The sequence below is a fragment of the Tribolium castaneum genome, chromosome 9 (assembly GCF_031307605.1).
Source record: "Tribolium castaneum strain GA2 chromosome 9, icTriCast1.1, whole genome shotgun sequence".
NCBI lineage: Eukaryota > Metazoa > Arthropoda > Insecta > Coleoptera > Tenebrionidae > Tribolium > Tribolium castaneum.
Genome location: NC_087402.1, coordinates 4,249,074 through 4,276,508, shown reverse-complemented (window position 1 = coordinate 4,276,508; position 27,435 = coordinate 4,249,074). Strand labels below are relative to the sequence as shown.

At 38.9% G+C, this 27,435-nt stretch overlaps 4 protein-coding genes across 7 annotated transcripts in view; 2 read left to right on the top strand and 2 right to left on the bottom strand.

The window, feature by feature from the left end:
• LOC660983 (uncharacterized protein) overlaps positions 1-4,138 on the bottom strand; it is a 103,046-nt gene extending 98,908 nt beyond the window's left edge. For both annotated transcript variants that reach the window (XM_015978958.2, XM_008193843.3), the window contains exon 1: positions 3,890-4,138. The gene's annotated coding sequence lies outside the window, so the exon portion shown is untranslated. The remainder of the gene's footprint in view (positions 1-3,889) is intronic.
• Positions 4,139-9,419: 5,281 nt separating this feature from the next.
• Positions 9,420-17,457, bottom strand: LOC660927 (uncharacterized protein). The gene is made up of 15 exons (XM_008193838.3): positions 17,266-17,457; positions 16,411-17,075; positions 15,818-16,364; positions 15,375-15,598; positions 15,088-15,325; positions 14,768-15,036; positions 14,470-14,721; positions 13,122-14,192; positions 11,046-11,178; positions 10,828-11,001; positions 10,568-10,774; positions 10,295-10,517; positions 10,058-10,249; positions 9,771-10,014; positions 9,420-9,725 (listed from the first exon to the last, which is right to left on the bottom strand). Exons 2-15 carry the CDS (start codon positions 17,056-17,058, stop codon positions 9,483-9,485), a joined length of 4,665 nt encoding a protein of 1,554 aa, XP_008192060.1. The 5' UTR covers positions 17,059-17,075; positions 17,266-17,457; the 3' UTR covers positions 9,420-9,482.
• LOC660872 (uncharacterized protein) lies at positions 17,043-19,799 on the top strand. Of its 3 annotated transcripts, none has more exons than XM_008193840.3 (2): positions 17,043-17,144; positions 17,611-19,799. In XM_008193840.3, the coding sequence occupies exon 2, from the start codon at positions 17,614-17,616 to the stop codon at positions 18,607-18,609; it is 996 nt and encodes a 331-aa protein (XP_008192062.1). In that variant the 5' UTR covers positions 17,043-17,144; positions 17,611-17,613; the 3' UTR covers positions 18,610-19,799. The 3 variants fall into 3 exon arrangements, with proteins under 3 accessions (XP_008192062.1, XP_015834733.2, XP_972164.1); XM_015979247.2 differs by having other exon boundaries at positions 17,048-17,311; XM_967071.4 differs by having other exon boundaries at positions 17,102-17,243.
• On the top strand, positions 19,302-24,297 carry LOC100142303 (uncharacterized protein). The gene is made up of 3 exons (XM_008193841.3): positions 19,302-19,442; positions 22,418-22,514; positions 22,650-24,297. Exons 2-3 carry the CDS (start codon positions 22,421-22,423, stop codon positions 24,188-24,190), a joined length of 1,635 nt encoding a protein of 544 aa, XP_008192063.3. The 5' UTR covers positions 19,302-19,442; positions 22,418-22,420; the 3' UTR covers positions 24,191-24,297.
• The last annotated feature ends 3,138 nt before the right edge of the window (positions 24,298-27,435 follow it).

Sequence of the window (27,435 nt, the reverse complement as noted above, 5' to 3'; positions counted from 1 at the left end):
CGGTGATAGACGCGAATAATAAACACTGGCTAATAATATTTCGAATGTACTTCTGTTTAATTTATAATGTTGACTTTATTGCGATAAGGCGGGCTGGGAATCGTTAATTGTCAATATTAATGACTCCGGGGCGATGATAATGCTTGAAATATACGAGAGCAGGTGAATAATTTTTATTCGGGTTGCTGACACACCTTGAGTCTCGAGACACTCACAGGATGCGATAAAACTAGAATAACAAACAATTTTTAATTACAAACGCATGGAAAAATTCTCACGGCTGGTCAATCTCAACTTTAGTGGCATAGGACTTCTGAATGGGCTACACAGAGCAGTCAGTCATCTCTGAATGGGTTGAGATCTTATCAAAAAATGCGCTTCAGCTCGACGGGATCGAGAAAATAAAAATAAAGCCGTCTGGCTCCATACAAAGTTTTGCCAAAAAATCGATACAGACAGGCCGGACGTACGGATAATGAAAAAATGCCCGCTTTATGGGCTACTAAGGGCCCATAAAAGAGGCATAACGGGTATGGGAGTGGGCGTTTATGTAACCGGTAGTAGCGTTTTACATTTCTCTTGCCGGAGAAATGATTCGACAATTATTTCGAGCTGAAATCGTGATACTGCTTGTAATTAATTTTGAAATAATTTTTAATTAGACCACGTTCTGAGAAATCCATTACGCCAGGATTCGTCTCTGGGCTCTGATCTGACTTTATCGACATTTGATTACACTAAATTAAATATTCTATCAAGTTTTGATTGGACCGGCCGGATTTAATTTCCTCCGAGGTCCATAGGTCCCAGTGGCTGCGATTAAATCCAACACTCTGTGAATATTTACAGTGACCTAAGACTACACACGGTCGTTTTATGATTTAGTATCATTTTTACGAGCCAACAGTACAAGAATCTGACGTTAATGGCGCACAAGGCGCGTTTTATTGTCTGTTCAACTAGATAGAAACTTCCTCAGTGTAAAATTAAACACAGTGTTAATACCGGAAACGAATGAGTTCGTCGTTCAAGACTCGAAATCACCGATTCCTCCCTAAATCACGCTCTAATTAAAACGTCAACATCCAAACCGATCAAATTTGACGCCGTTGACAATTACGATGAAAGGCGCGTCACGTGGATGGCACGTGTTTTATGCCCGATGCCCTTTGGTCCCACTAATAATACACCTATTGTATGCCCCAGCAACCAAACACAATCAGCGGCGTGTTTGGATAACAATGACGACGAACATGGGAATTATTAGACGCAGCGCTGTCTACAGGGGACTCCCACAAACCGCTCCTGACCGCTTAAAAAATGCCCCGATTTTATCGCCTCTACCTGGCGATTACAAGCAAAACCAGCAAAATATGTGAATTTCAATTAGTCAAACCTCTTAATCGCATTTTTGTTGTGAGAAACAAGTTTCAAGGATGATGACACCGCTCGAAAACACAGATCACACGAAAAACAACTTTTACGAGCTTGTTTTCGAATTTCGCGCCGCATGCGTGCCGAGTAAACCACCGGCAGCTGCACCAACTTTGAAAAATTGTTTGTTCCGGGTCGAGATAAGTGAACGGCTCGGAGGTGTTTAGTTTAGTGTAATTTATGTAAATTATACGTGATTCACCGGAAGAATCACGCGCGGGGAATTTGTTCCAATAGGAGTAGAGGATAAAGTTTTCTTAATTATCCCGAGTGCCGCGACTGAGAATTCCGTAACGTTTAATCCTTTTAGCGGTGACATCCGTTCAGATCGAGATAAAGCTCTGTTATTCACCGATTTGTGTCTCGCTGGAGCCAATTCAGCAAAAAACTAATCAAGATTGATTAGTACAACGGTGTACAGGGGCCCTGACTTTACTGGAAGACCTGAATGGCCAGCGAAAGCCCGTGTCCTTTACAAAAACATTCAGTCAGTTGCTTGTACAAAAAATTCCAAAATTTAAAAAAAAACAAAAATCAAAAATTTTAAATTAGCTGTTACACAAAAAGCTCGAAAGAAGTTGGAAATAAATATTGTTCTAAACCAGAAAACGTACTCACTACATACTACAGTAAAACCTCTCAATAACGCATATCGATGGAGAATTTTTAATTGTCAATTTTTTGTTGTTACTTCTCAAAGATTATTAAAATGTTAATAACTAAAAAGATATAAAGATTTTTGACCTAATTTGGTAGATTTTTGAATTTTGTAAAGGAATCTTGCGAAACAATTGGTGTTTTTGGTGAAAAACTTGCAAAATGTTTGAGTTTGAATACGAACTCAGTGCAGAAATCAATCTTTATAAAAAAAATCTATCCACAATTTATCCACGATTTTTGAACCCAAGTGTAATAGAAAACTTGAAATTTTCTTAGAAAACATCGAAATTCCAGTTGGTTTGGCCGACATTTACAAAATAATCAAGCAACTGTTTTTTGCTCAGTTTTAATCGCTTTATGATTGGTCCGTTTTATATTTCTATTGGTCAATTACTAGTTCCTTGGACAAATAAGACTCCAATGAACCGGTTTTAGGGACGGTCTCTCTCGGGATTTCACCTTAGATGTAAATAAAATGGTCGATTCTGATTAGTTTGTGAAATAATTTGATTTTTTGACGAAAACACAATTTAAAAAAACATTACATAAAAATGAAGAATCCTAGAAATTATAATAATTAAAATAAATAACTTTTTAAAATGAAAATTAATTGGCCAACACTGTTTGAAAATTATTTATTTATTCCAAAATCAAGGCTGATACAAAAAAATTATAAAATATAAAAATAAAAAAATATGTATATTTTCAAAAATTAAATTAAATGACAAAGAAACTTTAACGCTGAGAAACTAAAAACACAAAAAACTAAAAATAAATGAGACTGAAAATCTGAAAAGTCACTGAAAAAGTGAGAAAGAGAGTGAGAAAAAACTATAGAACAAGAAAAAAAAACACAAATAAATTGAATCATTCTGGATAAAAAAACAATAAACTAAGGGTCGGTTTACAGAAAGCGGAATTAAGATTTAATTCAGACTTAAACTAATTCGAATTGAGTTGCCATTTAAAATGCATTGACAAATGTCAAGTTAATTTAGAATTAAAATTTGACTGCAAATAAAGCCCTAAGAGCCGGTTTACAGAAATAAGCTTTCTGTAAAATTAAAATTAAATTAGTTAAAATTCAATTCGTTGTTAAAAGTTAACAACGCAAATAAACCAATCAAATTTGTTCAATTTGGTCATGTGGTCAGATAATCACGCATTTAGTTGCAGATTAACTTAATGACGCTTCTATAAACCAACCCTTTGAGATTGAAAAACTAAAAAACTAAAAAAAATAAGACTAAAATCCTGTAAATCTAATTTTTTATTTATTAAGTGCAAGAAATTCAATTATTGGCCAGGTGGAAAAATTATATGTAGACCACAATACGTCATTCCAGAGAAACACAACAGAAGGGAGTAGTTCATGAAAACATTACTTTAAAAGACTTTCATTATAAACTCAAAATAACTGTGCAGTTTTCCCAAAAAACCCTTAAAAATTGCGTGTTAGCAAAGTTTCTAAAATCCGGTCTCTAGTCATAACTAATAATTAATGCAAAATACATCCGGACCATTTATCTGAAGTTACGCCACTGGATTTAGCTACGATTTCATCTTTCATTCGTGTCTGTTATTAATGTAGAGAGGAATTTATTAATTGAAACAGAGTAAAATTGGTTTATTAATTATCCTAACAAAACCATTGGCCAAATGGCGTATTTTAAAAAGCTCGAAATTAATTTGGCGTAAAAGTTTGTACTTGTAAATATTTTGGGGTTTGAAAGTGCGGGATGAGCGATGTTCCCAGCGGCAGGTCTAGCTAATGAAAGCTAATGTGTTACGCTACCTTTCCTCCGTGGAGCTTTAAGCCTTTAACCCTCCGTCACCTGCACTAATTCTCTCCAATTACGAATCACTCGAACACGTATTTCGAAAAAAATCACATTTCGTCACAATTAGTCTCGACGAGAGATGAATGTGCACCCGAACACATGTCTCACATGTGCAAGACGAACGCACCGACTGCAAGAGCTCTCCTCGACCGGCGTTTCGAAAGGGCGCAACCGTATTGTTTACTGGTCGGTGGCACATGGAATGGAACTCCGGCAGACTCCCGTAGGTGCCCCGACCAGAGGCGGCGCTACGCCTGACAAGCGTACAACAAACGCAAAAAGCCCAATTATCCCACCAACCATTTTGCCCATCATCCAGATCATCCGAACAAGTTTGGCGATTTTTGCGCACTTGCGAAAAATTTAATCAGGGCTGAGCGAGCGGCTTCTGGGGCTGCCACTGGGCCCGGCAAAGAATTCGGCCCCCATTATTCCGCTTCTTTTGTGTCCCCGTCGCGTTCCATATTCATTGCACGCGCTCGAAGAGTTTTTGTTAAATACACCGAATATTTTAATACTTTCTCGGATTTTAGGATTATTAATCTCGGTTTTGAATGAAAAAAATCATTTCAAAAGGGATTTGGGGATGCGCGGAATTGGATTAGAGGGGAAAAACAATAAATGCGATAGTGTTTTGTTATTTTATTTCGATGGATCAAAGCCGAATTAACCATAAACAAGAGAAATGAAATGCATAATGACTATTTACTTTACATTTGTCACAACGGACGCCACCCTCGCTCATTTTGAATATTGATTGCAGCCAACGGTGAACAACAAAAGGGATTTCTTAACGGAATTGAAAAATGTTTGTTATTTTGATAATTGCTCTGCAACCTCACCTCCTTGATTATACAGGGTGATTCTTTTAGGGCTTACATTAGAAACTTTTCAACTTCTAATACAGCTGTATACGCTCTAAGTCGACCATTTTGAGTTCAACTAAATTATTTTCAAAATGGCTGAGCTTCTGGAACTACAAAAAATTGACGCCAAGTTTGAAATTTTGAATAGTAACCATACATTTTTATTGTATATTTGAATTCAACTTCTCAAGCTGAGTAAAATTTACCCAAGTTGTTGGTACTTATCTGTCATAGTTTTTGACATATGTCAATTTATTTTTGGAAGTGTTTATCCAAGACATCACAGCCCTTGAACTCTTTTCAATAAGTAAATTTTTTTTTGCATTCAATAACCGAAGGTTTGAAGAGTCTTCTAAGATTTTCAAATTCTCAACTGTCAAAATTCATGGCTAGTATGATTTTTCAAAATGATTATCAAAAAACTGCTATAACTCAGTTTTTTTAAATGGAACGACCCTATTTTCTTAATGGCAATCGAAAGAACATCCATATTTATGGTAACTTTTATGAATACGTCCTGTATCTCTTACAGTTTTTGAAAAACATCCAAAAAAAAACAGATTTTGCTTCGTAATTTTCATAGTTAATCAAGTAGGCCTTGCAAAATGGTTATTAACTGTCAAACTTCAATATTTTATTTAGTTTTTAGCTGGTTTATTATCGAATAAGCAGTAAAACAATAATGTTTAATTATGATTTATTATAATTTAGTGAATTATGTAAAGTAAATTTAAATTTAAATTTTAAACTTCTTGAATAAAAATGGTGGACAAATCGAACATTTTTTTTAATTAATAGCACAATTTTATCGTATTTTTCCAAAGTTCACTTGATTGAAAATGAAAATAATGAGCTAAAATTCAGTTTTTTGCGATTATTTTAAAAACTGTAAGAGATAGATATAGAAGATGTTAATAAAAGTCTGCATAAAATGATTTTCTTCTGACTGCCATTGAAAAAACAGAGAAATTCCCATGGAAAAAACTGTTTTATAATAATTTTTTAATCATTTTCAAAAAATCAGAGTAGTCTTGCAATTTGACAGATAACAATCCTGGAAATTTGAGAAGACCCTTCGAACCTTTGGGTATTAAAAGCAAAAATAATTATTCACTTATTGTAAAGGGTTCATAAACTGTGATATTTTAAATAAATTACTATAAATAAAAAATTGTATAAAAAAATTGACATAAGTCAAAATTATGACAGATAAGTACCAACAACTAGGGTTCATTTTACTCAGTTTCAAGAGGCAAATTTAAAAATGCAATAAAATAGATGGTTACTATTTAAAAAATTCAGCCATTTTGAAAGTAATTTATTTGAACTGAAAATGGCCGATTTGGATTATATACAAAATCTTGAAGCTCTAGCTATATTAGAAGTTAAGACCTTAAAAGAATCAGCCTGTATTTACTTTAACTGATAAAACTATTTGATTTGCAGTCGGTGTAAACTTAGCCTCATTCTGCCAAGTTGGTTGGAAAAAACTGTAATTATCTCAAAGTTCGTTTCTTGGGAGCACAATTCGTCCGCGCGAAGCAACAAAGCGGTTAATTTCGGTGTAATTCCCTCATTTGGTGTCGTGTAGCTCCACATTGTCGGGTGGTTTGGAAATAATCCCAATTTCCTCTCCTCTAGCTTAATGAATTTTTAACCCGGCACTTGAAAACTTCCAACTCCAATAATATGCATGTGCATGAAAAAAGTAATCAAGGGGAATAAGGCCGGGAACGGCCGTACAATTTCTCCGTTTCATTCGCGACTGACAACTTTCATAAATTCAGAGGTGGATTTTTTTCGGCTGCAGCGATGAAATGTCGATGGTAATTGCTCAATTTTATTTTATGCGGGGCGGTTAACGAGCTACCAGTATCAGAAAACTACTTTAATAATAGATGGTTTAGAGCCGATTTATTTTAAGAGGCGGCTCTCGAGACTTAATAAACTTGCCTAAATCCCGTGTTTAGAGAATAATGTAGGGCTGGATCTAGGCTACTATTGTTCAGAGTTGGCAAGTTTGGCAAATCTAATTTTAACGAGAATTACCATAAAAACGCCAAATATTTGTGCAGTACCTGCTTTCTGCATTATTGTCAATTGAAATATTTACTAAATAAACTGCACTGTTGTTTCAGTTGATATTTGTTGCAGCTTTGACATGAAAACTGCATTTGAATTTGATAAAGTCGGGTCGCTTTGATTGAATTTCAATTAGTTTGGCGTCTGATGTGCCAATTACCGCAAAAATTAGTCGTACATCTTGGATGTCATCATGGTTTGAACAAGCCATTAGTGTTACATCCCTGCCGTGGGGTTGCGCCACCGCGACTCCGGTCGTCCTTCTCCGATCCATCTCCCAACAATGGCGAAGTGTCGTGGAGTGCCCTTCGAAGGGGATATTTTGCATACTGCATGCACTTATTCAGCTATTGTGCGAGTCCTGAATAAGCTCCAAGTCGCGTATGAATACGCCGGGAGGCACTTCACCACGCTTCAACTTTTCACAATTTTAAATGTGCGCCATTCAAGCGACTGTTTCGACATAGACCATTCGCTCTGTTTATAATTAACTAAAACTTATTTAAATTCCTGCCGTAAACTCGGTAATGCGAGCCGGAGAGGCGTCACTCGATAGGGAAAACTTTGAGGTGCTAGTGCTACAAAACGGTGACATGTAATCTATCATTTCTAAAGCTTTAACTGCCCCTCTGAACGAATTAATCAGTCCCACTTAATAAATACGGCTTATTTTTAGACGATGTAAACAATTTGTTGCGAGGCATAAATTTTAACATTTTTAAAGGCGCGCCGACAAATGAAAGACACGGCAGATCTGTTTTCGCTCCCTAATTTATAAATACGGAAAGAAAACTAGCGGCACCAGCCTCTGGTTTGACACGCCGGCCAACTTACGCAAACAAATATCACTTATAGCTTCACGCCAGTTAAATATTTAAAACTGGAGTTGTAATTAATAATGAAACCTTTTCCTCTTTTTTGTATAAATGGGTAATGCTTAATTTTTTTTTAACTACAGGAACTCCAAACAACCGAATCATTTGGGCAAAGCGGCTCATGAACATCTAAATATTTTTGAGCAAAAAGAGTATTTTAAATAAGCATACAATGATTTCTCATTTTGACAAATCATTTTTGCTATTTTTTGTTGTTTTTAATAAAGCTTTTTAGCGTTATTTGGATGGAATGTCACTTATACCTTATAGAATTCACCAACGGCGTTTACAAAGAAATATTTTTGAACAGTGTACAAACTATGATTTTAATTGAAAATGGTGAATTTATGCCCTTTATTTATTTACCTTTTTTTAAATGTAAATAAATAATGCACTTTTTCTCAGAAAGGCACATTCGTGCAAAATTCAGAAATGCTTATTAACAAAAATTTAATATTTTGTTAGTAAGTGCTGAAATAGATTGTTAGTAAACAATTATGAAATCTCTGTTTATCTGCCCCTTTATCTTCTTATTATTAAGAACGTCAGATTTTCATACAAACCTTGACACCTCATTTAACCAAAAATTTTCAGTTTTCATGAATATAAATTTAAAATTACGTATTTTAAAACCACATCTCTTAGGGTTGGAATTTCTGCAAATCATAAAACACGTGTTTCTTAATTTTTCATCAAAAGTCCAAATACAAATTCTCATAGATATAAGTTCAAAAATAATGGATTATTATATTTTATTCTTCGACACTGTCAGAATTTACGGATTTTCTCCTGTGTAAGGAAGTTTTGACAACTGTTTGACATTTCTCAGTACGAAACGTCAGATTATTTTTAACAAATTTAAAGCAATTTTATTTTTATTTCGAAGAATAAAATGTTGTATTCAACTCGTTTTTGTGTAAATCGGTTCATTTATTTCGCCTCGTGGATGATAAACCACTCGTTTTCACTCGTGGTTTAAAAATCCACTCGTGAAATAAAGCGTCCGATTTACACTCAAACTTATTAAATAAATAACAAATAACCCCCTTTGAGGATAAAATTTTTAAAAATCATAAAACAGAACACAGGTGTTTATTTATTTTTAGTCTGTAGCCCAAAAAAGTTCTCATAAATATAAGTTCAAAAATAAAGAAAGTTTTTTTTAACCCCCTTAGGGGTGGAATTGCCAAGACTTAAAACATGCGTTTTTCATCTGAAATCGGAAGTAATTTTTAAAATTACGAATTTTCAAATAAACTTTAACACCCCATTTAACCCCCTTAAGGGTTGATTTTTCGAAAATCCTGTAACACGTGTTTCTTCATTTTTAACGTAAGGCCTAAATAACAATTTTTATTGATATATTTAAAATTTCAAAATGACGGATTTTTGTTAAAATTTTAACACCCCATTTCACCCCTTTAAAAAAATCCCTTCTAAGCGGAACTCTACACCCTTTAAGGAACGTATCTCCCAAATTTCATGTTTCTAGGTATTATTGTTATTTATTTATTTTTCCCAACTTTGGGAATGTTGCGAAAATTCCGCGTAACTGAGTGCATTTTTTGCAAATTCCATAACTTATCTGGTAATTTAATCGAGTAACAGCATCCGTGTTTTGTCGCCGAGATACGGGAAATATCGAATAAAACAAACCGAGATAACGTTAATGTTTTATTTATAAAATATATGGCATAAATAATACATAACGATGACGTAAAAAATCACTCTTGATTAACTAATTGGTAAAAAAGCGAGTGCGGTTTCGCTAATAAGTTATCAGGTTGATCAAACTCAACGACCTGTCCATCATGCATTACCAGAACCCTATCACAGTCCAGAATAGTTTGAACTCTATGAGCAATAGTCAAAACTGTGCTTTTGCGAAACGCCGCCCTCAAAGTTTGCTGGATTTGCCGGTCGGTCTCTCTGTCAACATTCGCCGTGGCTTCATCAATACACAAAATCTGCAATTGAAAATTGGAAAAAATCAAAACTTGAGCGCGCTTCACCTTCGCATTGTGCAACACCGCCCTGGCTAAACAAATCAATTGTTTCTGTCCCACGGAAAAGTTGGCTCCCGCCCCCACCACGGCGTTCTCCAGCCCCCCCAAGCGCCGAATCGTCTCAGTCAAATTAACTTTCTTCAAAGCGTCCCAAACCTCATCCTCCCTGAACTCCCCCAACGGGTCCAGATTCTCCTTCAGCGTCCCGCTGAACAGGAAGGGCTCTTGCGGTATACAAAACAAACGCGACCTAAATCACTAACCCTCATTACCTTGAATCAACAAAATCCTACCTCAAAGCCTGCAACGAAACTCGGGAAATATTAACCGAATCGATTGAAATCTCGCCGGAGTGGAGCTCAACCAGACGAAAAAGCGCCGACAGGAGCGAGCTTTTGCCGGCTCCGGTCCTCCCCACGACGCCGATCTTCTCCGAGGGGCGCGTCTCGAACGACACGAACCGCAGCGAGGGCGGCAAGTGCTCTCTAGTGGCAAAAATCAAGCACTAGTTGGGGGAACCCCGTACTTACCGGTACTTCAAGACCACGTTCTTGAAGGCGATGACGCCCTGGCTGGGCCAGCCGAAGGGCGGGTCGACCACGAAGTGTGTGCTCTCTGGAGGGATGTCCTTGATGTATTGGTTGACTCTTTCAACGGCGATCATTTCGCGTTCCGTCTCCGTGAATGCGTTAACGACGCCGTTTAGGGCCGAAGTTACGGAAAGCGCATACGAAAGAGCCAAACCGACGAGACCTTAAACCCGCGACTTGAAACTCCGCAAACTTTCGGAATTTTTTCAATACCTGGATCAGCGACGTCGTACTGGTGCTGAATTATCGCGATGAAACTAACGCCCGAAACCATCGCAACTCCGATAAATTGCAGTCTCAGGCCCAGCCAGCGAGCAGCTGCTTGGCTGGCAAACTGCGCTTTGATGTTGGCGTCAACGTTGTCTTCGTTGTCGCGTTTGAAACGTTGCGTTGCTCGCATGGCACGTATGGTTGTTAAACCTGGAGATTTAAGACTTATTTTCATCGTCTCAGTTTGAGTTAAGTCAGGAAACCTTGTAATGACTCGTTAAAGTGGCTATAAACCGGCGAAAGGGTCACACTTGATATTCTTTTTAGTTCACGAGACGTCAAACGGTAAGTGTACTGCAGCCAGTGATAGACGGGAATTAGAGGGATCAGCACGAGGCAAATCCAAGGCAAACCGTAAATCGTTATAACGACAGTTCCTTAAAGTTCACTTTTATCGCCCGCAAACGCTAAGCAAACTCACCCAACAAGCCGAAAAATTGAGCCAACAGGATGTTTATAATAAAGGGCAAAGAGTCGTCCACTGTGTACGTATCGCTGGAAAAACGGTTCAAGATGCGACCGATCGGCGAAGTGTCGAAGAAAGTCGTTTTGCCCTTAAAAAATTTCGTCTATTCGGTGACCAGAAGAGAAAAAACAAAAAACCCACAGAGGAAGAAACTCAGAATAAGCTGTGTTGGTGTAAATGGATATTACGTTTCCCCTCTAATTTCTATTCTTTTTTTGTCTTCCTCTATTATAAAAATAACATTTTCTGTCAATTTACAATTTACCAAAATTAATAAAAATAAAAAATAATTTTTAATGGTTTGATTAATTAAACCGAAACTAGTACACATTTCAATTTTTTACTTCGGTTGAATCGCCGTAGTTATTAATTCCCATGTTATAAATAAAATTACGTTAACGTGTTTGCACCAAATCAATATTTTTTTAAATATGTATTTTAAATATACAGAAGTTCAGTTGTTCAACTACTTTATTTTTATTTTTGGTAGATATGTTGTCTAGTTTAAAAATCGGCAGACATGCCTACTGCTCAAAAACCTAACATATAAAGGTAACAACAGTAAAAAAATCTTTGTATTAAAGTTATTGATAAACAACGAATTTTAAATAAATGACATGTGTAGTTTAACAATCATGATCGCAATAGAATTTGATTAACAATAATAAATATAAATTATTTCTGAAACGGATTCCTAGGAAATAATGAAACATCAACAAATTGTGATTTTTTTAATGGATTTTATTTAATATCGGTGGCTTAGAGTGCAAACCTTCTAACTCCAATTTTGGTCGAATTTTAGATTTCAATTGCAATCACTTAAATAGTCATTCAGAAATACTCTAAAAATATTTTAAAAAAATTTGACCGCTGAATTTGCATAACACGTAAACCGCCTAACTAACTCCACATGATGAAAATTTTAATATACAAATATGCTAACTCCAATTTCTCAAATTAATAGCACGGAGTTTTGATTTCATTTGATTTTGGTTTAATAATATTTTTTTTGAAAATAATTATTCTACAATTAATTTACGAGGTCTTCAGTTACCTGCCATCAGAAGAAATAATTTTCAAGTTAAGATTTACGGAAAAATGGAGACTAGGAGTCTCCAGAAAAGCCTCAGAAACGTAATAAAAGCGTGTTGGCGATAAATTTTTCCCAACTAGAAAATTCATATTCTTGTAGGCGTAAGATAACAAAAAAATTGACGATTTAATACAACTTAGAAGAGTAACACCTAGAAATTACCACAACATTTATGATAATTTCCAATATGAAAATTGTTTTTTTTAACATTGCCTTTACTTGTTATCAAAGATAATAAATTAAATTGCAGAAATTAATTAAATGATGTAATAAAAGCTTCTAACTCCACGATTTATAAAAAATAATGAGAAAGTTTTCTAAATATTTACGTGACAGTATTATTTCTCATTTTTCTCATTGTCACATCAGTACTTAAGATTTTCAAAATGATTACTCTTTATGAACATATTAAATTTTTTCCGTCCCCTGTAAAATAACTATTATGGAGTTAGTCACTTTGCAGTCTAATCCATCGATATATTTAATTCAAAAAACTGCTAAGTCTGATTGTAAATTTAATAATAATTATTCATCATTAACAAATAATGAAAAGTGAAGAAGCTAACAACTGAAGAAGATTTTTTAAAATACGACTTTAGGAATTCTTTCAAGATTTTTCCCGTAATCTACACTTGCTTCTCAACAACGTACCAAGCAATGGTGCACCAGTTTTTGAGCACATGTAGTTATATTTATTTACGTAGCTATTTACGTTATTAAATAAAAAAATACCAAACTTTGGTAGTTATTAAGTTATCGATTATAAATTCATCAATGACAGCAGAGATTGTTTTTTTCTGTGTGAGTTAATTTTCTGTGAGTTTTTTTCGTGGGCTTTTTTCTGGGTGTTTTTTTTTCTACGTGGGCATTTTTCTATGTGGGCTTTTTTCTTGTGCGCATTTATACACCAAAGGACGAAAGACCATTTTTGCACTTACCTTCAGGACCGACCTGAGGAGCATCTTGTGAATCCGCGAAGCGGCCACAACTCCGCCGTAGGCGAACAAAAACGCCCGAAACAGTGTAAAAACTGTGTTAACGCACGCCAATTCAATGTAAATCCTTAGATAATAAGACATGGGATTAGAATCTAAAAATCCCTCAAAGAAATTCCCTTCGCTCAATTGATCGTCGTAGAATTGACTCAAATTCTCGCTCGGGTTCGTGTCGCTAACCCACTTGGACATCCACCAGTCGGTCATGTTCCGCGACGTTTGCATCACACTGACCGCCAAAAGGATCATAAATGCGAGTCCATGTCCTATAGACTTCCAATAGGTGGCATAGACGTTGAATTCAACAGTTCCAGTTTCACTGACTTCCTCCAACAGGAGACTATCATTTTCCCCCTCACTTCTCTCAATCTGGATACTTTCCAGGAACGAAACGTTCGATTGGACACTTTCACCCAACTCTAATTCAATCGGCAGCATGTCGTCAATGTTAGTGAGCACATCGGCGGGTTTCCCTTGCTGTTTTACAACCCCGTTCTCCATCAACACAATCCGGTCACAATGCACCAAATAATTGACATGGTGGGTGCACAAAACCTTGGTTTTGTTCTTCAACAGACCCATAATGCAGTGCTGGAAGATATGTCTGGCAACTTTCGTGTCCACGGCCGACAAAACATCGTCCAGTAAATACACGGCCTTGTCTTGGTACACGGCTCTTGCTAGAGCAACACGGGCCTTCTGGCCCCCGGAGAGGGTCATTCCGCCTTCGCCAACCCCAGTCAAGTCACCACCGGGCAGGAGGTAGATATCCTCAGCCAGGCCACAAGCAAACAGGACCGATTTATACCGATTATCCTCGAAGGCTTTCCCGAAGAGGATGTTGTCCCGCAAGGTGCCTCTCTGGAGCCATGGTTGTTGCGTAACGAACCCGAAACCGGACTCCACCTGGCTCACTGCGATTTCGCCCTGTTGCATCTTCAGTTCGGCCAAAATGGCCGACAGAAGGGACGACTTGCCGCAACCAACCGAACCAATCACCCCCACAAACTCACCCTGGACATGTAATTCAAAATATACTCAGTTAGAGCAAGCTGTGCCTGCTTTCAAGGCTTGCTCTAACTGAGTATATTTTCTATATACAGAGCAAGCTGTGCCTGCTTTCACGGCTTGCTCTAACTGAGTATATTTTCTATATACTCAGTTAGAGCAAGCTGTGCCTGCTTTCAAGGCTTGCTCTAACTGAGTATATTTTCTATATACAGAGCAAGCTGTGCCTGCTTTCAAGGCTTGCTCTAACTGAGTATATTTTCGATCTCATGTTACAACTTACCTTCCTGACTTTGAGGTTGATGTTGTGGAGGCAGAAAACCGTCCCTTCGGCCTCAATCGGGTCGCTCTTGAACGTGCGTTTGCCCTTACCTTTGCCCTTCGTTTGTTTTGACGCCTGATGTAGCTTGTTTTTCTCCTCGACTGTTAGCTCCCTACCCCAGTTAAAAATGGCGTTTTTGATAATAATGTCGCTATTTTGCCCGGTCTCTAGGAGCGTCTCGTTATAGAACACTTCCAAGTCCAAGTCCTCTAACTGAAATGGGTTTGAGTTTCCGCCCTTGGGCCGTAAGTCCACTTACATCGAGCAGCCTTTGTATTCTTTTGAGGGACACCCACGCTTCGGTGAGTCCGTTGAGGACCCACGGAAACGCATTGAGCGGACTTATGAGCATGTTGAGTAAGGCAATGCCGGTGAAAACGGTAGCTGCCGTTAATTTATTCCCCAAAAGTACGTAAGTCGCGAATGTGAGTATCGAGATGAGGACTGGTGTCGTGGCCCAAAAATACACGCAAAGAGCGTCGAGATATTTCCTCCCTTTGAGATATTTCAATTCTTTGTCTCTTAATTCTGCAAATCGGGCTTTGAAGTTAATTATTTCAGCTCGCTACGCAGACATACTTGTGATAATACGCACGAAATGCTGCTCCCAAACGTACAATTTAATGGCTTTAATCCCTCGTAATACTTCAGTCACCATCTTTACGCGCGCATCTTTTTCTTTCATTAGCTTCGTACTCAATTGTCCGATTTTATTCGCAATTAGCTTGTTTATCGGGATTAGTACGATACTGAACAAGACGCCGGAAATAAACGCTAAACCGACTTGGCTGTACAAGAGGTATAAAGTTATAACGAGCTGCAACCAATTGACTGTTTCGCTTGTCTTTGTCCGGGGAGATGCTTACTTGGAAGGGAATACTCCAGAAAGAATGGAAGCTCGGACACGAATTGACGATTCGGTCCGTGTCAGTCGACATGAAATTTACAATCTCTCCGAGCGAAAAAGCCGAATTTAGAACGGTCTCGCTCACGGTTAGTGTTTTACGGTAAATCGTGGTAACTAAAGCTCCACGCATTCGCAGGCCGACCATCGACATCAGGAAATTGAAATGCGAGTCGCAGAACGACGCTGCAAAGGCACAGCTCATTGCCCCGCCAGAAAAGAAAAATACAGTCAGGCAGCAAAAAGTTACAACAAAATTCATCTTTTCTTATTATTTTCCTTTTAATGTTTCATGTTCCTGACTTGTGTAAACTATTTATGTATGGTTGGCTGAGATAAGTTAGTTTTTTATTTAATTATTTTTTTTGTCGTAACTCTTCTACATGATTGTATTTGGAGACTTACAAATTAAAGTGACTGTCATTAAAAGAAAGGCGTACAAGTAGCCCCATTTTATGTCTTCGGACTTATCTTCGATGAAGTTAACTAGGCGGTTAAGCAACATGGGGGAAGCAAAACCGGCACAGTCTGCTATAAATTTCAAAACACCGATACTGTAAAATTGTACCCAAAAACACTTGTGGAGCGCTTTGAATAAAGACACGTTGTGTCGCCTCACGCCGATAAAAGTGACATCAGGTGAGGTAGGTGTCGACTGACTTGAAACCGAAGCTGTTAATTGTCGTCTTCTTATCTCATCAACATTGCCAGTTAAGGCTTTATCAAGCTTGGTACTAACGGTACCACAATTAAGGGAGAAGGGTAGATCGTACAAATCTTCAGAATTGTTTAATTTCCCTTGTACCCCTTTCTCCATCAAAGGATTGACCCAATAGAATAACAGTCTTGAGAGCCACGTGACATTCTCCATGGCCACTCCCAAATAACTGGGATCCCCCTCTTCCGTAAACCTGATATAGGCATTGCTCAGTAATGGCTGAGTCTCCCCTATCTGGAACGAGTCAAGTTGACTTCACCCCCAATGTTACTACCCTCACCTCAGTATATCTATCCGCGAAATTAAGATACGTGGTACTCCCTTCACTCGGAACAAGAGTTAGACCATAAACAATCTGTAGGATTATCTGACAAACACTGAACCCATACGCCACATACACACTAAACCCCGGTTTCTCCGAATACTTATACACCAGAACGTGGCTTCGCACCGAAACCACGTTCAAAACGAGCAATAAAGTCCACAGCACGCACACAAACACCGGCCCGCGAGGGCTCAGCCCTAGCCTCTTCCTCAGAACTAACGCGTACAAGAAATGGCAAAACCACGCTATTCCTTGCACAGCGCAAAGAAAATACGAAACGTAGTAAACCTCCTGCCTGATATTCAGATCAATGTAAATCTGTAAAAGCGGAAGTAGGGCCAAACACAGAGACACCAAACACCGGAAGTAGATGGCATAGAGCTGGACGCGGCCTCTGGTCACGTACCCGGTGTGGCGCCCAACGTAGTAGGCCGAGGCACTGGCAAAGAGCCCCAGAACGGGGATCTGGAGGTACAACTCTTGGAAACACAGCCCTAAGTCGTGTCGAGGCTGCGACCAAATTTTCAAACCTCCCGGCCCACACATGCGCTCCCAATCCCAGCGCCAGTGTGGCCAGTCGGTTGAACTATCACTCATGTTCATGTTGTTAATGCAGAAATCTGTAAAATGCGACTGTCAAGGTGCCGAAATTTTGGGTTTTTTGAGGAAATTGAGGAATTCTCATAGTGGTGAGAGGCACTCCAATCATGCATTAGCAGTTAGTGATATTGTTGCGATATTTGAGCCTTCACAGGGCGGTTTTGGACATTCTAAGAAAATAAAAACAGGCGAGTTGTTGACAGTAATTACCTTACAGTGGCGTTGTTTGATATTGTGGGGTTTGGACATCACGTTGGTGAGTCCCCTTGTTATATTTTTGGACGTTTTGGTAATCTAACTATGAACTACATCACAAACTGCACCTTCTTAGGTTAATTTATCTCATATCGGTCACTTTAGCCCGGTGACAAACCATTTGAGAGATCGCTGTTACACATCTTGTATGCAACCCATAGATGGGGACACTTAACCGATCTCAAATGCATCAACCAAATTGACCCTTTAAATTTTGATTTTTTTTTTGAATAAAATAAAAAAACGCACCGTGAGGTGTTTTTAACAATGACAAAATAAATGTTTTGCTTTTTTTTCCAGAAAATGACCATGGAAGTGGAGGTTGAAGAGGTGGATGCTAATAAAATAATAGATTTTTTAACAAGCAACGAATCGATTTGTTTCAAGAGCCAGCAAAGAGGCGAGGACGACTTAAGCAAGCAACAAAAATGCGATATCGCATTGGAACTTTACGCCAAGAGCAAATTAAATTTCCTCGTACGATTCGGAAAATACATGGAGAAAAATCAACTCGATTTTTTCCAACAGTTTACGGAAAATTGCGCCGAATCGGCCGAAATCAGCATAGTCCTCAAGGACTTCCTTTCTTCCGTGACGAAAAGCCAACAAACGCATGTGAAGAACCGAAGATACGAAGCTTTGAAGGAGTTGATTCGCGAGGAATCGTATTTTTCTGAAATTGAGATGATGAAGCGCAATCCTTTGCTTTACGAGCAATTGGTTGGCCAGTATTTGACGGAAGATGAAAAGGCGGAACGCGATAAAATCAACATTGATGGAGAAGCGACTCTTGTTAAGGTTCTGATTGAAGGGATAGAGCGTGACAATGCGCAAGTTAAAAGGAAGAAACAGGAGGAGTTTGAAGACGGGATGAGGGAAGAAGACGAAAGTAGCGATTCGGGGGATTCCCCGGGAACGTCGAAGCAAACTTATTCGCAATGGGGTGAATTCACCGACGAACCGATCGTTAGAACGATAAAACGGGTGAAGAAAAAACATATAACGCCCCAAGAGCAGTTGTTATTAAAAGAGGAGTTTATTTCGACCATGTATTTGGATTTTTTGAACGGCAAAGACGAGGATTTTGACTACTCGGCCGTTGATAATAACGATAAGTACGATAGCACGGAAACAAACGACAACGACGAGGAAGATAAGTATTTCGATTCGGAAGAGCCGGCGACTGTGAGCCAAGTCGGTCAAGAGGAGTCCGAAGACGAATTAGACGTTTTCATGAGTGCCTTAAACCACCAGAATCCCGTCGTTTCTCAATTATCCAAAGACATTCAAAAGTTGTAGAGTTCCAGTAATGTTCAGTGAAACTTGGTATCAGTGCTGGCAATCAGGTTAATGGGTAATTAGAGTAAGAAGCAGCCGCGAATAGTTTGTACATATTTAGGGAACAATTAGACGTTTCTCGTCGGACGTATTCCGGGAGGAAGGACAGTGAAACGTCGGTCCAAAACCGAAAAACGTGCCCCGTAATAAATAATAAAAGAAAGTGCTTTAAAATCGTCAAAAAATGGCTAGAGACATTTTACTTTCGTAAACTCGCATGTGTCATACATACATAATTTTCTTTTTCATTAAGAAATGTAAATTAGAATCCTGCCCATGTTAATGAGTAAACAAGCGATAAATATTCAGCAGGGGTCAAACAAAGAATGTCGGAAGCGAACAGTGGACAGTGTCCAAAGAGAAAGTGGGCAAAAGCTTCGTCAAATTCAAACCCGATTAGGCAGTGTTTGGCCGTAATTGGGTCGCTCCTGCGCGGAGCCTCCGCGGATAATCCTCCGGACTTAATTCCGGTTTTCCGGTGTGAAAAGCACCGCTTGCCGCAGACACTCCAAATTACATCAGCTGGCTTCACAATGAAGAGTCTTTGGAAGTGAATGAGTTTGTTAGGGAGGAGGGCATCAGGTCTAGAGAAAATAAAGAAAAGTGGGAGGGAGGGGGTCATGTCGGTAATTCTCTGGTCTTGTGTGATCAGTCTTCACATAGAGTGTTTACGAACAACACACAATCGAATAATTAACAATAGTGTTCGAATTCTAGTTTAAACTAACATGTGCTCTACCCTCAGCTTCGGGTAATCGCCTAATTCATGGACAAGGAGCAACCAAAACACTAAGGTATTTTTTAATCGCCCGTAATTATCGCTCGTAAAATGCAATTTGAAACGTCTGCAAAAATTTCCTTAAACAAATTGAAGTCAAAAGTTCAAATATGCATTAATTGTGTTTTAATTGCAAACTCGCATGACGGACATTCTACCCCACATTGCCTCCGATTTTTTTCGACCAAATCTAAGCATGAAAAAATACCGTTCTAATTAAATCGAGACGTATCACTTTAATTGACCCAAATGAATTATTTCAAAGTGTTAACTCAGATAAAACTAATTAGATCTTAATTTATTGTAAGTAGACTAAATTGATACACTCTCCCCTACTGTAAAGCAGGTTTTTATTAATAAAACTTTTATCGTTCGACGTCTTTCATTACGCTCGAAATTGGTACACTGTAATTACGCCGCCAATGTCGGAAAATACCACGTGGATTGTTTCCCAAGCTGCCCAACATGACTTAGTTTTTTCAACAATACTGATAAAAATATCAAAATCCGTTAGTTTTCAACTTTTAGGTGACAAATTATTAAACGATGAATTTTTATCACAACACATAAATAAATTCCAATTCTGGGACGCAAATTACATTGTTTTCACAACAATGATCTTAAGTTGTGTGCCGTTATTGTCAACGATTGTATTTTAATTTTTTATTTCATTGAAATTAATAGGTGCGATCAGTTTTCTAGAAAAAATACCTATCGGAAATTATATTAAACACTTGTCTTCATCAGTTGCTGGCGAAATTAACAACTTAAATTTTAGATTAAATAAAGTAGCGCAAGATAGGATTGACCATAGTAATTGCTAATACAGGTGACTTCGGTTTTAACAATTGGCCACAAAAATGGGTGCAATTAATGAAATCTTTGTCCTTTATTTATAACGAGCATTCGTGTAATTACACTGATTACAGATAATTTATAATCACCTAAATATTAACAAAATTATCACTACCAAGACCAAGTTTCTGTCCTATGTCTGGAGAATAATATTTTGAAAACGAACTTGCAATTTTTGTAATGTTAGTTAATCTTGAGTTTTGGCTAAAGTTTCTACAATGGTTTTGTTATTTTTCGGCTCGGGTGAACCAATATTTTTAGCGCAATGTCGAGTGATGAAGCATGACTGAGTTGGCAGTACGATATCGTAAGATGTGTTTTTTCTTTGTGTTGGCGAAGCTGTAAATGATGTTTGGGGTATTGGGTGTCAGGTTGTCCAACCGTCCCGTGCGAAACTCGCTTCATTAATAAAACTGTCTCGCGACAAATCTAATATTGTCCATGACAGATGGTGTAAGTCCTCCCACATGCGCCTACTCGATTTCGGGTGTTCTCACGCCACCCATGGTATCGCCACCTCTTAAGCCGATGTTCCCGCCGATGACCTACGCACACCTCCATTTGTTAGCGTCGAGAACAAGCCGTTTTGCATCTCGCCGACAATCGGATTGTTTTTTCCTTCGGCACGATTAATTCTTGGACAAAAGCCGCCAACTGTCATGACCTCCTCTGAACTTGATATTGAAAGAACGGAGAGGAAAAAATTGACCCTTACATAACGACATCGGCTGTTGGAGAGAGCTATTTATAACGTCGGCGTGACATTTTGTCCACACTAATTTGAATATTGGACGAAAAAGAGAGGATAAATTCTCGGCTCGCTGTTACGTCACACCGAATTGATTGTTATTGTCACGATATTAACGGTAAATGGGCTGGGAACCCCCGCAAATGGACGCTTTGCCGCGAACGTACTTAATTTCATAAATTATTACAAAGCTAGTTTTAATAAATCAATGGCATTATTAGCCGCGCTGACTATAAATTTATGAATTAACTGGAATCGGCTGAGCTTAGCGGGATTGTACAAACTAAGCCGAGCCCCCCGCGCCAAAAATCGACCAAACGCCACAAATTCGCCCAAAATCAACACCGTTGACACACGCATTATTAAAAAAATGGCCCTCTCAAGATGATGTAAAAAAGTAGAGTTTGATGATATAATATTTCGGCACACTATCTTCGCCATCTTTTTGTAAACCATGAGTATTCGTTCTAGGTTTTGTGCATATTTCTGTTGCCAAATACGTGAAACTCAAAAAAAAGTTTGTTGTTTGTGGAAACGGTGGTCTAACGGCACTAAATCACCTGGAAAGTGATCGTATCGGCGAAGTAAAGCAATTGACTTTCGATTTTGCTCAATTATCGTATTTCTATCATCTGCATGCCGTCGTCGGCTTTCCTCGTACAATAGTCAAAGTTGAAATAAAAATTTGCATAGGTGTCATGATTGTATCTCGATTACTTTAACCCACTGACCTTCTCCTTTATTTAAAACCGATTTGTTTTACCATTCGATTCTAATCTCTAATCGAAAAATTGTGCTCTCGCCAAGTGGGTCAACCAAGTTCGCCATCAGAGCCGGTCTTAGCCCTTGGTTTCCAGACTGCGTGACGCTCGAAATGTCAGGTGTGGCTGACCGAGAGCCTCCATTGATGAAAGGTGACCAAAATGACCACCGCAGAGAAAGGAAATTATCAATGGCGCGATTTACTATTTGACGTAAAGCTAAGTGGAACGCCGGGTTGCATCAGGGGCCTCGGTTTTCGTTAAATGCCCGCTTTCCGACTTTCTACCAGCGGCGGAGACCGCCTTCTTACCCAGAATGGGAAAGCAAACACACGAAAGTGAAATAAGCGATCCAGCTGCACCTCCGATGTTTGTGCAGCCAAAAAACGCCAGTTTCATGATAAAAAATAATATCTGCATCAAATGTTTGCAATTTCGTTTTAATTTCGTTAAAACACCAGGAATTCATAATTTATTGTTGGTCAGTCTTTGGTGGTTTGGGACCTTTGGGTGAATACGCCACTGCTTTCACGTTATGTGATTACGTCAAAGATTACACCTACTTTCTCTGATCTACTATACGCTAATTGTCGGTTTGAGTAGACTTAGCGGCGACTTTTGTTACAGATCATGAGGCGACGAGTCTTCTCTTGGATTTTCATCTGGACTTGTTTACGGCTCGGACGGAGCGAGCAACTCGCCAGTAATTTCACTCCGACTAATGGTACGCCTTTGACTTTACCCATATTTAGCCAACACAAACAATGAAAATGAGTTAAACTATTGATAATCACTCGTTAGGCGTCAACAATTTGTAAACAATACTCTAACCCACTGACCTTTTTAACTTCATTCACAGACCAGAAAGATATGAGAGGACTTTTCTCCCCGCGGATGGACTACGACCAGTGGAAGCCTCTGGGCCGAGGAGACCCATTAAAAAACGACCCAACCTACGACTACGTGCCGCCGGTCCTTGACCGGGTCCACTACTGGATAGACCCGGCGTTGCGCAAACCGGACCCACCTCTCCCGGGCGAAAACCAAAAAACCGAAATCCTCCTCCTGGGAGTCTCCTCCAAGAAGCCCAGCACCGGGACCTCAATCGCCGACTCCCGGAAGGACACCTTCGACTCATTTCTCAAATTCGTGGACGGCCCGAAATTCACCAACCAGAGAAACAACCGGCCCCACTACCCCATGGGCTCGTCCTACTTCCCGCCCAATTTCTACCCCAAAAACAAAAACAACCTCCCGAAAAACCCCTACACCGTGCTAATGCCCCCACCCATGATCACCAAAAAACCCGCCCTCTCCTCGCCCAACCCCACCACCACCGACCCCACCACGACCCCGGCTACAACCGCGGCTAAAACCGAACAAGTGACCGTCCAAGCGGCGAATTTAGTGTACCATTCAAGCAGTGTCGGCGACTGGAAGACGGAAACTTCCACCAACCTAACCCCGAACCCGGCCACCAACCGGTTAAAACCGTTCCGGGACGAAATCGTCTTCCAGAAACCCTTCCAACTGCCTGAAAGCTACATCCAGATCCAGTTCGCCCCCAGTAGGCACAACCAGACGTTGGTGGCGGCGAGCAGCGACCATAACATTAACTATGTGACGCCGCCCCCACTCGTGGAGGAAGTGATGCATAAAGGGCAAGTCTCGGACGATAATTTGGACATATCGAACACTTACGTCAAAATTGGCAAAACCGAGGCTGCTCTGATGGGCCAGCCGCCGCCGCCCCCACCCATGATGGTCTTCTCGCACGTGCAACACCCGCTAATAACGCAGACTCCGCTCACGATGCAGACCATTCAGAGCATGCAGAGCATGCAGCCGCCCCCTGTCACCACAAGCCCGGTTTACACGAAATCAACGAATCCGATTCTGGAAGCGTTGGAGAAGGAGGAAGTGACCACGGAGAGGATTGAAACGACCACGACTGTGCCCACGACCACCACCACCACGTCCTTGACCACGGACCCCCTGTTCAAGCACTACAAACAACCCACGGAGCCCCTCCGCGGTCCGCTCTACTTGATCATCCAGGGACACTCCAAAGTGAAGACGTACGGACCCAGCAAACAGTTCCATGGGATAAGGGTGCAGGAAACCAACGAGATATCCGATGACGAGGTCCGCGACAAGCGCTTGCTTTCCAAGAAGGAGGAAACTGCAAATTCAAGGGAAGCGAGATCGGGGAAATTGCAAACTTTGAAACATGTGATCCAGACTGGATTGGGTGCCATTGACTTTAGTGACGTGGATAGGAGCGATAGGGTGAAAGAAACGGAGCTGCACTTCGGGTACGAAGTGGGGGAAGGGGTGACGCGGGAGACTTATCATAAGGGAATCGTCGAAGAGGCTAGAAAGCTCCACGAGGAGGCTTGATTTGTGATTTAATGTTATCTTTGTGCTATAATTTTTTATTTATTTTTATTTATAGGCGTTTTTGAGTTTTTCTATTGTACTTATTTTTAATAAATGTATTGCGTGAAGTGAACGGTGTCTCACTTGTCCCCATACCCATAATTCGAACCGGTGGATATTTAAATTCAGGCCGGCCAACTCACCAATAAAATACTTTGATGTACAGGCGATTACGCCAAATCACGTGGCGCATAAAAAATGTGCCACACATATCCTTTTTTGTGAAAATAATTAGAGGATTTTGGCGGAGTCGCCGTCTGACGAGTGAACGTTTCTGAGAAATCCGAGGAAGTAGCCGGAATGCGTGCCTCATTTAGTCGTCCATCAAGTAGAAGCCCATTCCCGCCAGACGAGTGTCGAGAATTGAAAAACTTCACTTATTGAAATCAAAATGCTAGAATTGATGTGCTATATGCCGTATGTTCGTCACGTCTCGCGTTTTTCCCCCTTGTCAATTAATAATAGTAAAGAGCAGAAAGTCGACTTTTTCCGAGTTGATTTTGGCGAAGAAAGCTCGGCGGAGGAAGTATTTTGTAGTTTTTAGTCATTGACAACATTAATTAGACCGAAATGTATAAATATTGTATGGATTTATAAAGAGCGAGAAATGGCTTTAATGCGTTTTATTTTTAGTGTTGGTTAGATCCGAGATCAATTAACTCAGGATTCCAGTTCCCAATAATTGTAAAAAGCTTTCAAAGAAAACAGCACGTCAATCACAATTTCTTGGAATTAATTTCTAGTGTAAAATACATCAGAGACAAGACGGCATTGCCTTTTAAGTTCGCCTGTCATATTTTGCCCATATAAGGGCATTTGGTCGGTTCTTATCGCATGGTTGGCTTTTCGGCCGGAATTGGGGGTCGCACCTGATTCGGGGAAGTCCAGAGTGAGACTTTTCGCGCGGAAAATACCAACCCGACTTGACAATAAATCGATCTCTAGCCCAGAATGCGCTAATGGACACTTAAGGAAATAAGTCGCGAGTATTGCACTGAAAATCGACGGGAATTTGATGGAAAAAATATCTCCAAATGTGTAACTTCCTGCGGAGGAGCTAGGAAATCATTAGTTATATTTTTTGTATCGCACAGAACTAGATTATAAATTAGACAGAAGCGTGCTTCGCATAAGAGCCACTTTGACACACTGACACACACTCAATGTATCATTGAATAATTTTACTTTATTTGCACACGCGGAATTGCACTTTGGGGGCCTTGAGCGCCGCCACCACCGACATTTACTACCATGTGAACCCCTTGAGTATACTTCACATTTTTAAGGAAAACAACTCAAAAAGTGCAAAATTTAAATGTATTCTGAAAGTGTCCAAGACTGGCTTTTGAAGTTATGTTAGTAAATTATTCGAAAGGATTACATATCAGGGCTGGTACAACAGCCTCTAAAGGTTCGTATTTGATTAATTTGATTAAATTATGCACTTGAAACAGGTGCCGATTGACACTGAAAGTTCTCTCAGCTAATTTTCCAAAACTAGGTTTTCAACATTATCCAACTAAATTACCCTGGTTTTTAGTGAAATTATTATAGCACTCCTTAGATATTACGATACGCAAACCGCGTAATGACCTCAGTACAAAACCGAAGTAGAAAAAAAGTATTGCGTAAACTCTTTACTATATATTAAATTGTTAGACTTTTTTATATTTTGTAAATAATGAAGTTTAAATTGGGCCAGTTTATAGAACCCTAATTGCGCCATCTAGAGCAGGATAAAGATATTGCATATTGCAGTGCGCTGTTTCGGTCGATAATACCATAGAATACAGACAACACCAGATAATATTTACGTTGTCCGATGGTGTGTTGAATTCACAGAGTGGTTGAATTGCTCTTAGAGGTAGTAAGTAAAATGTGTTGATATTTATTAAATATTATAAGAAAAATATAATTCCTCTGATATTCTTTTTATTTTCAACAGTTGTGTCTAAAATTAAAATAAATCAAATAACTAAATCCTGACCCACGCACGTGGTACATTATTAAGTTTTTTTATTTATATATTATTTATATATCAATATACATTAATATCTTAATATAATATATTAATATTAATTATATATTATATAATTATATATCGGTTCATTATGTGTCTGAATGTTATATGGTCATTTTGACAGAAGATAGAAGACAAAAAGGCATTCAAAACTGAACTTTTGCAGGAAATGACACAACAAATGCGGCTCCTGCTGTAAATAAAGTTGCAAATATGGTGAACAATAACATTAAGACTGTACTAATGGACGCTGCAAACAATATAAACTAAATTATTAATATATTGTCCGCTAAATAGTGCAATTGAACAGATAAGAGTTGTAGAAAAAAAATCTGCTCATGCATAGACAAATAGTTACGCGGCTTCTTCTTGGATTTAAGAAGTCTCGTTTTAACAAATTTGTGCACACCTTCAAACATATCTGTTCAGCTTATTCATTTAGATACGTTTCCGTTTTTTTTGCTGCAATTTTTCTTCATATTAAGATGGCCAACAAAAAACATCGCTGCAACTCTGAGTGCGGTATTATTAACATGTTTATTTGTGGGTGGAATACTTATTGAATGCTAATCCACATATTAGTATCAATTTCATTCAATTTACGTTGTTTCCTTTATTTTATTATTATATTAATATTTCTGTCAACCTAAGGCAAAATAAAATTGTTCATGTAAGGTATATTAAATAAATTTATAAAAATGGTAACAATTATGGCGACGACGTTATTAGTCAAATGTTTTATGCTGAATGCCCATGTTTCTCGCGATCCCGATGTGTAAAAGTAACTGGTGTACAATCGCCCACAGCAATACACAATCGGCCGATCCTAGTTAACATTTGTAAATTTTTAAGACCAGTTTTTTTTTGTTTCGCCCAAATTTATCTCCTTGTTCTGGTCTAGAACTTATTTTGTCTTAACAAGTAAAAGAACTAGATATTGGATCTCCTGATTTTGCAGTCGTTCCATCTGGAACCGACGAAATATTCAGATATGACTAACTTCCATGATTTTTATTAAACTTGAGAAATTTTTGTTTCGCGGCGGTCGAGTTCGATTGAGTGACAATCCTTACCTTTCCTTCCAGCGAAGGATGTCCTAGTCGTGAACGGACAAAAAAGGGGGAAGAAGGAAGAAGGTAGGAAATCGTCACTCACGAACTCCAAAGGGTGGTCGCTGGGGGAAGTA

Bases quoted from the DNA above. Each gene is read 5' to 3' on its own strand.
- LOC660872 (XM_015979247.2), top strand. From the start codon at position 17,051: ATGTTCATGTTGTTAATGCAGAAATCTGTAAAATGCGACTGTCAAGGT. The intron at 17,312-17,610 runs GTGAGTCCCCTT...TTTTTTTTCCAG, and splicing joins GGGGTTTGGACATCACGTTG to AAAATGACCATGGAAGTGGA.
- LOC660927 (XM_008193838.3), bottom strand. From the start codon at position 17,058: ATGAACATGAGTGATAGTTCAACCGACTGGCCACACTGGCGCTGGGAT. The intron at 14,722-14,767 runs GTAAGTGGACTT...AACCCATTTCAG, and splicing joins GAATACAAAGGCTGCTCGAT to TTAGAGGACTTGGACTTGGA. The intron at 10,775-10,827 runs GTTTCCTGACTT...TTAAATCTCCAG, and splicing joins CTTTAACGAGTCATTACAAG to GTTTAACAACCATACGTGCC.
- LOC100142303 (XM_008193841.3), top strand. From the start codon at position 22,421: ATGAGGCGACGAGTCTTCTCTTGGATTTTCATCTGGACTTGTTTACGG. The intron at 22,515-22,649 runs GTACGCCTTTGA...CTTCATTCACAG, and splicing joins TAATTTCACTCCGACTAATG to ACCAGAAAGATATGAGAGGA.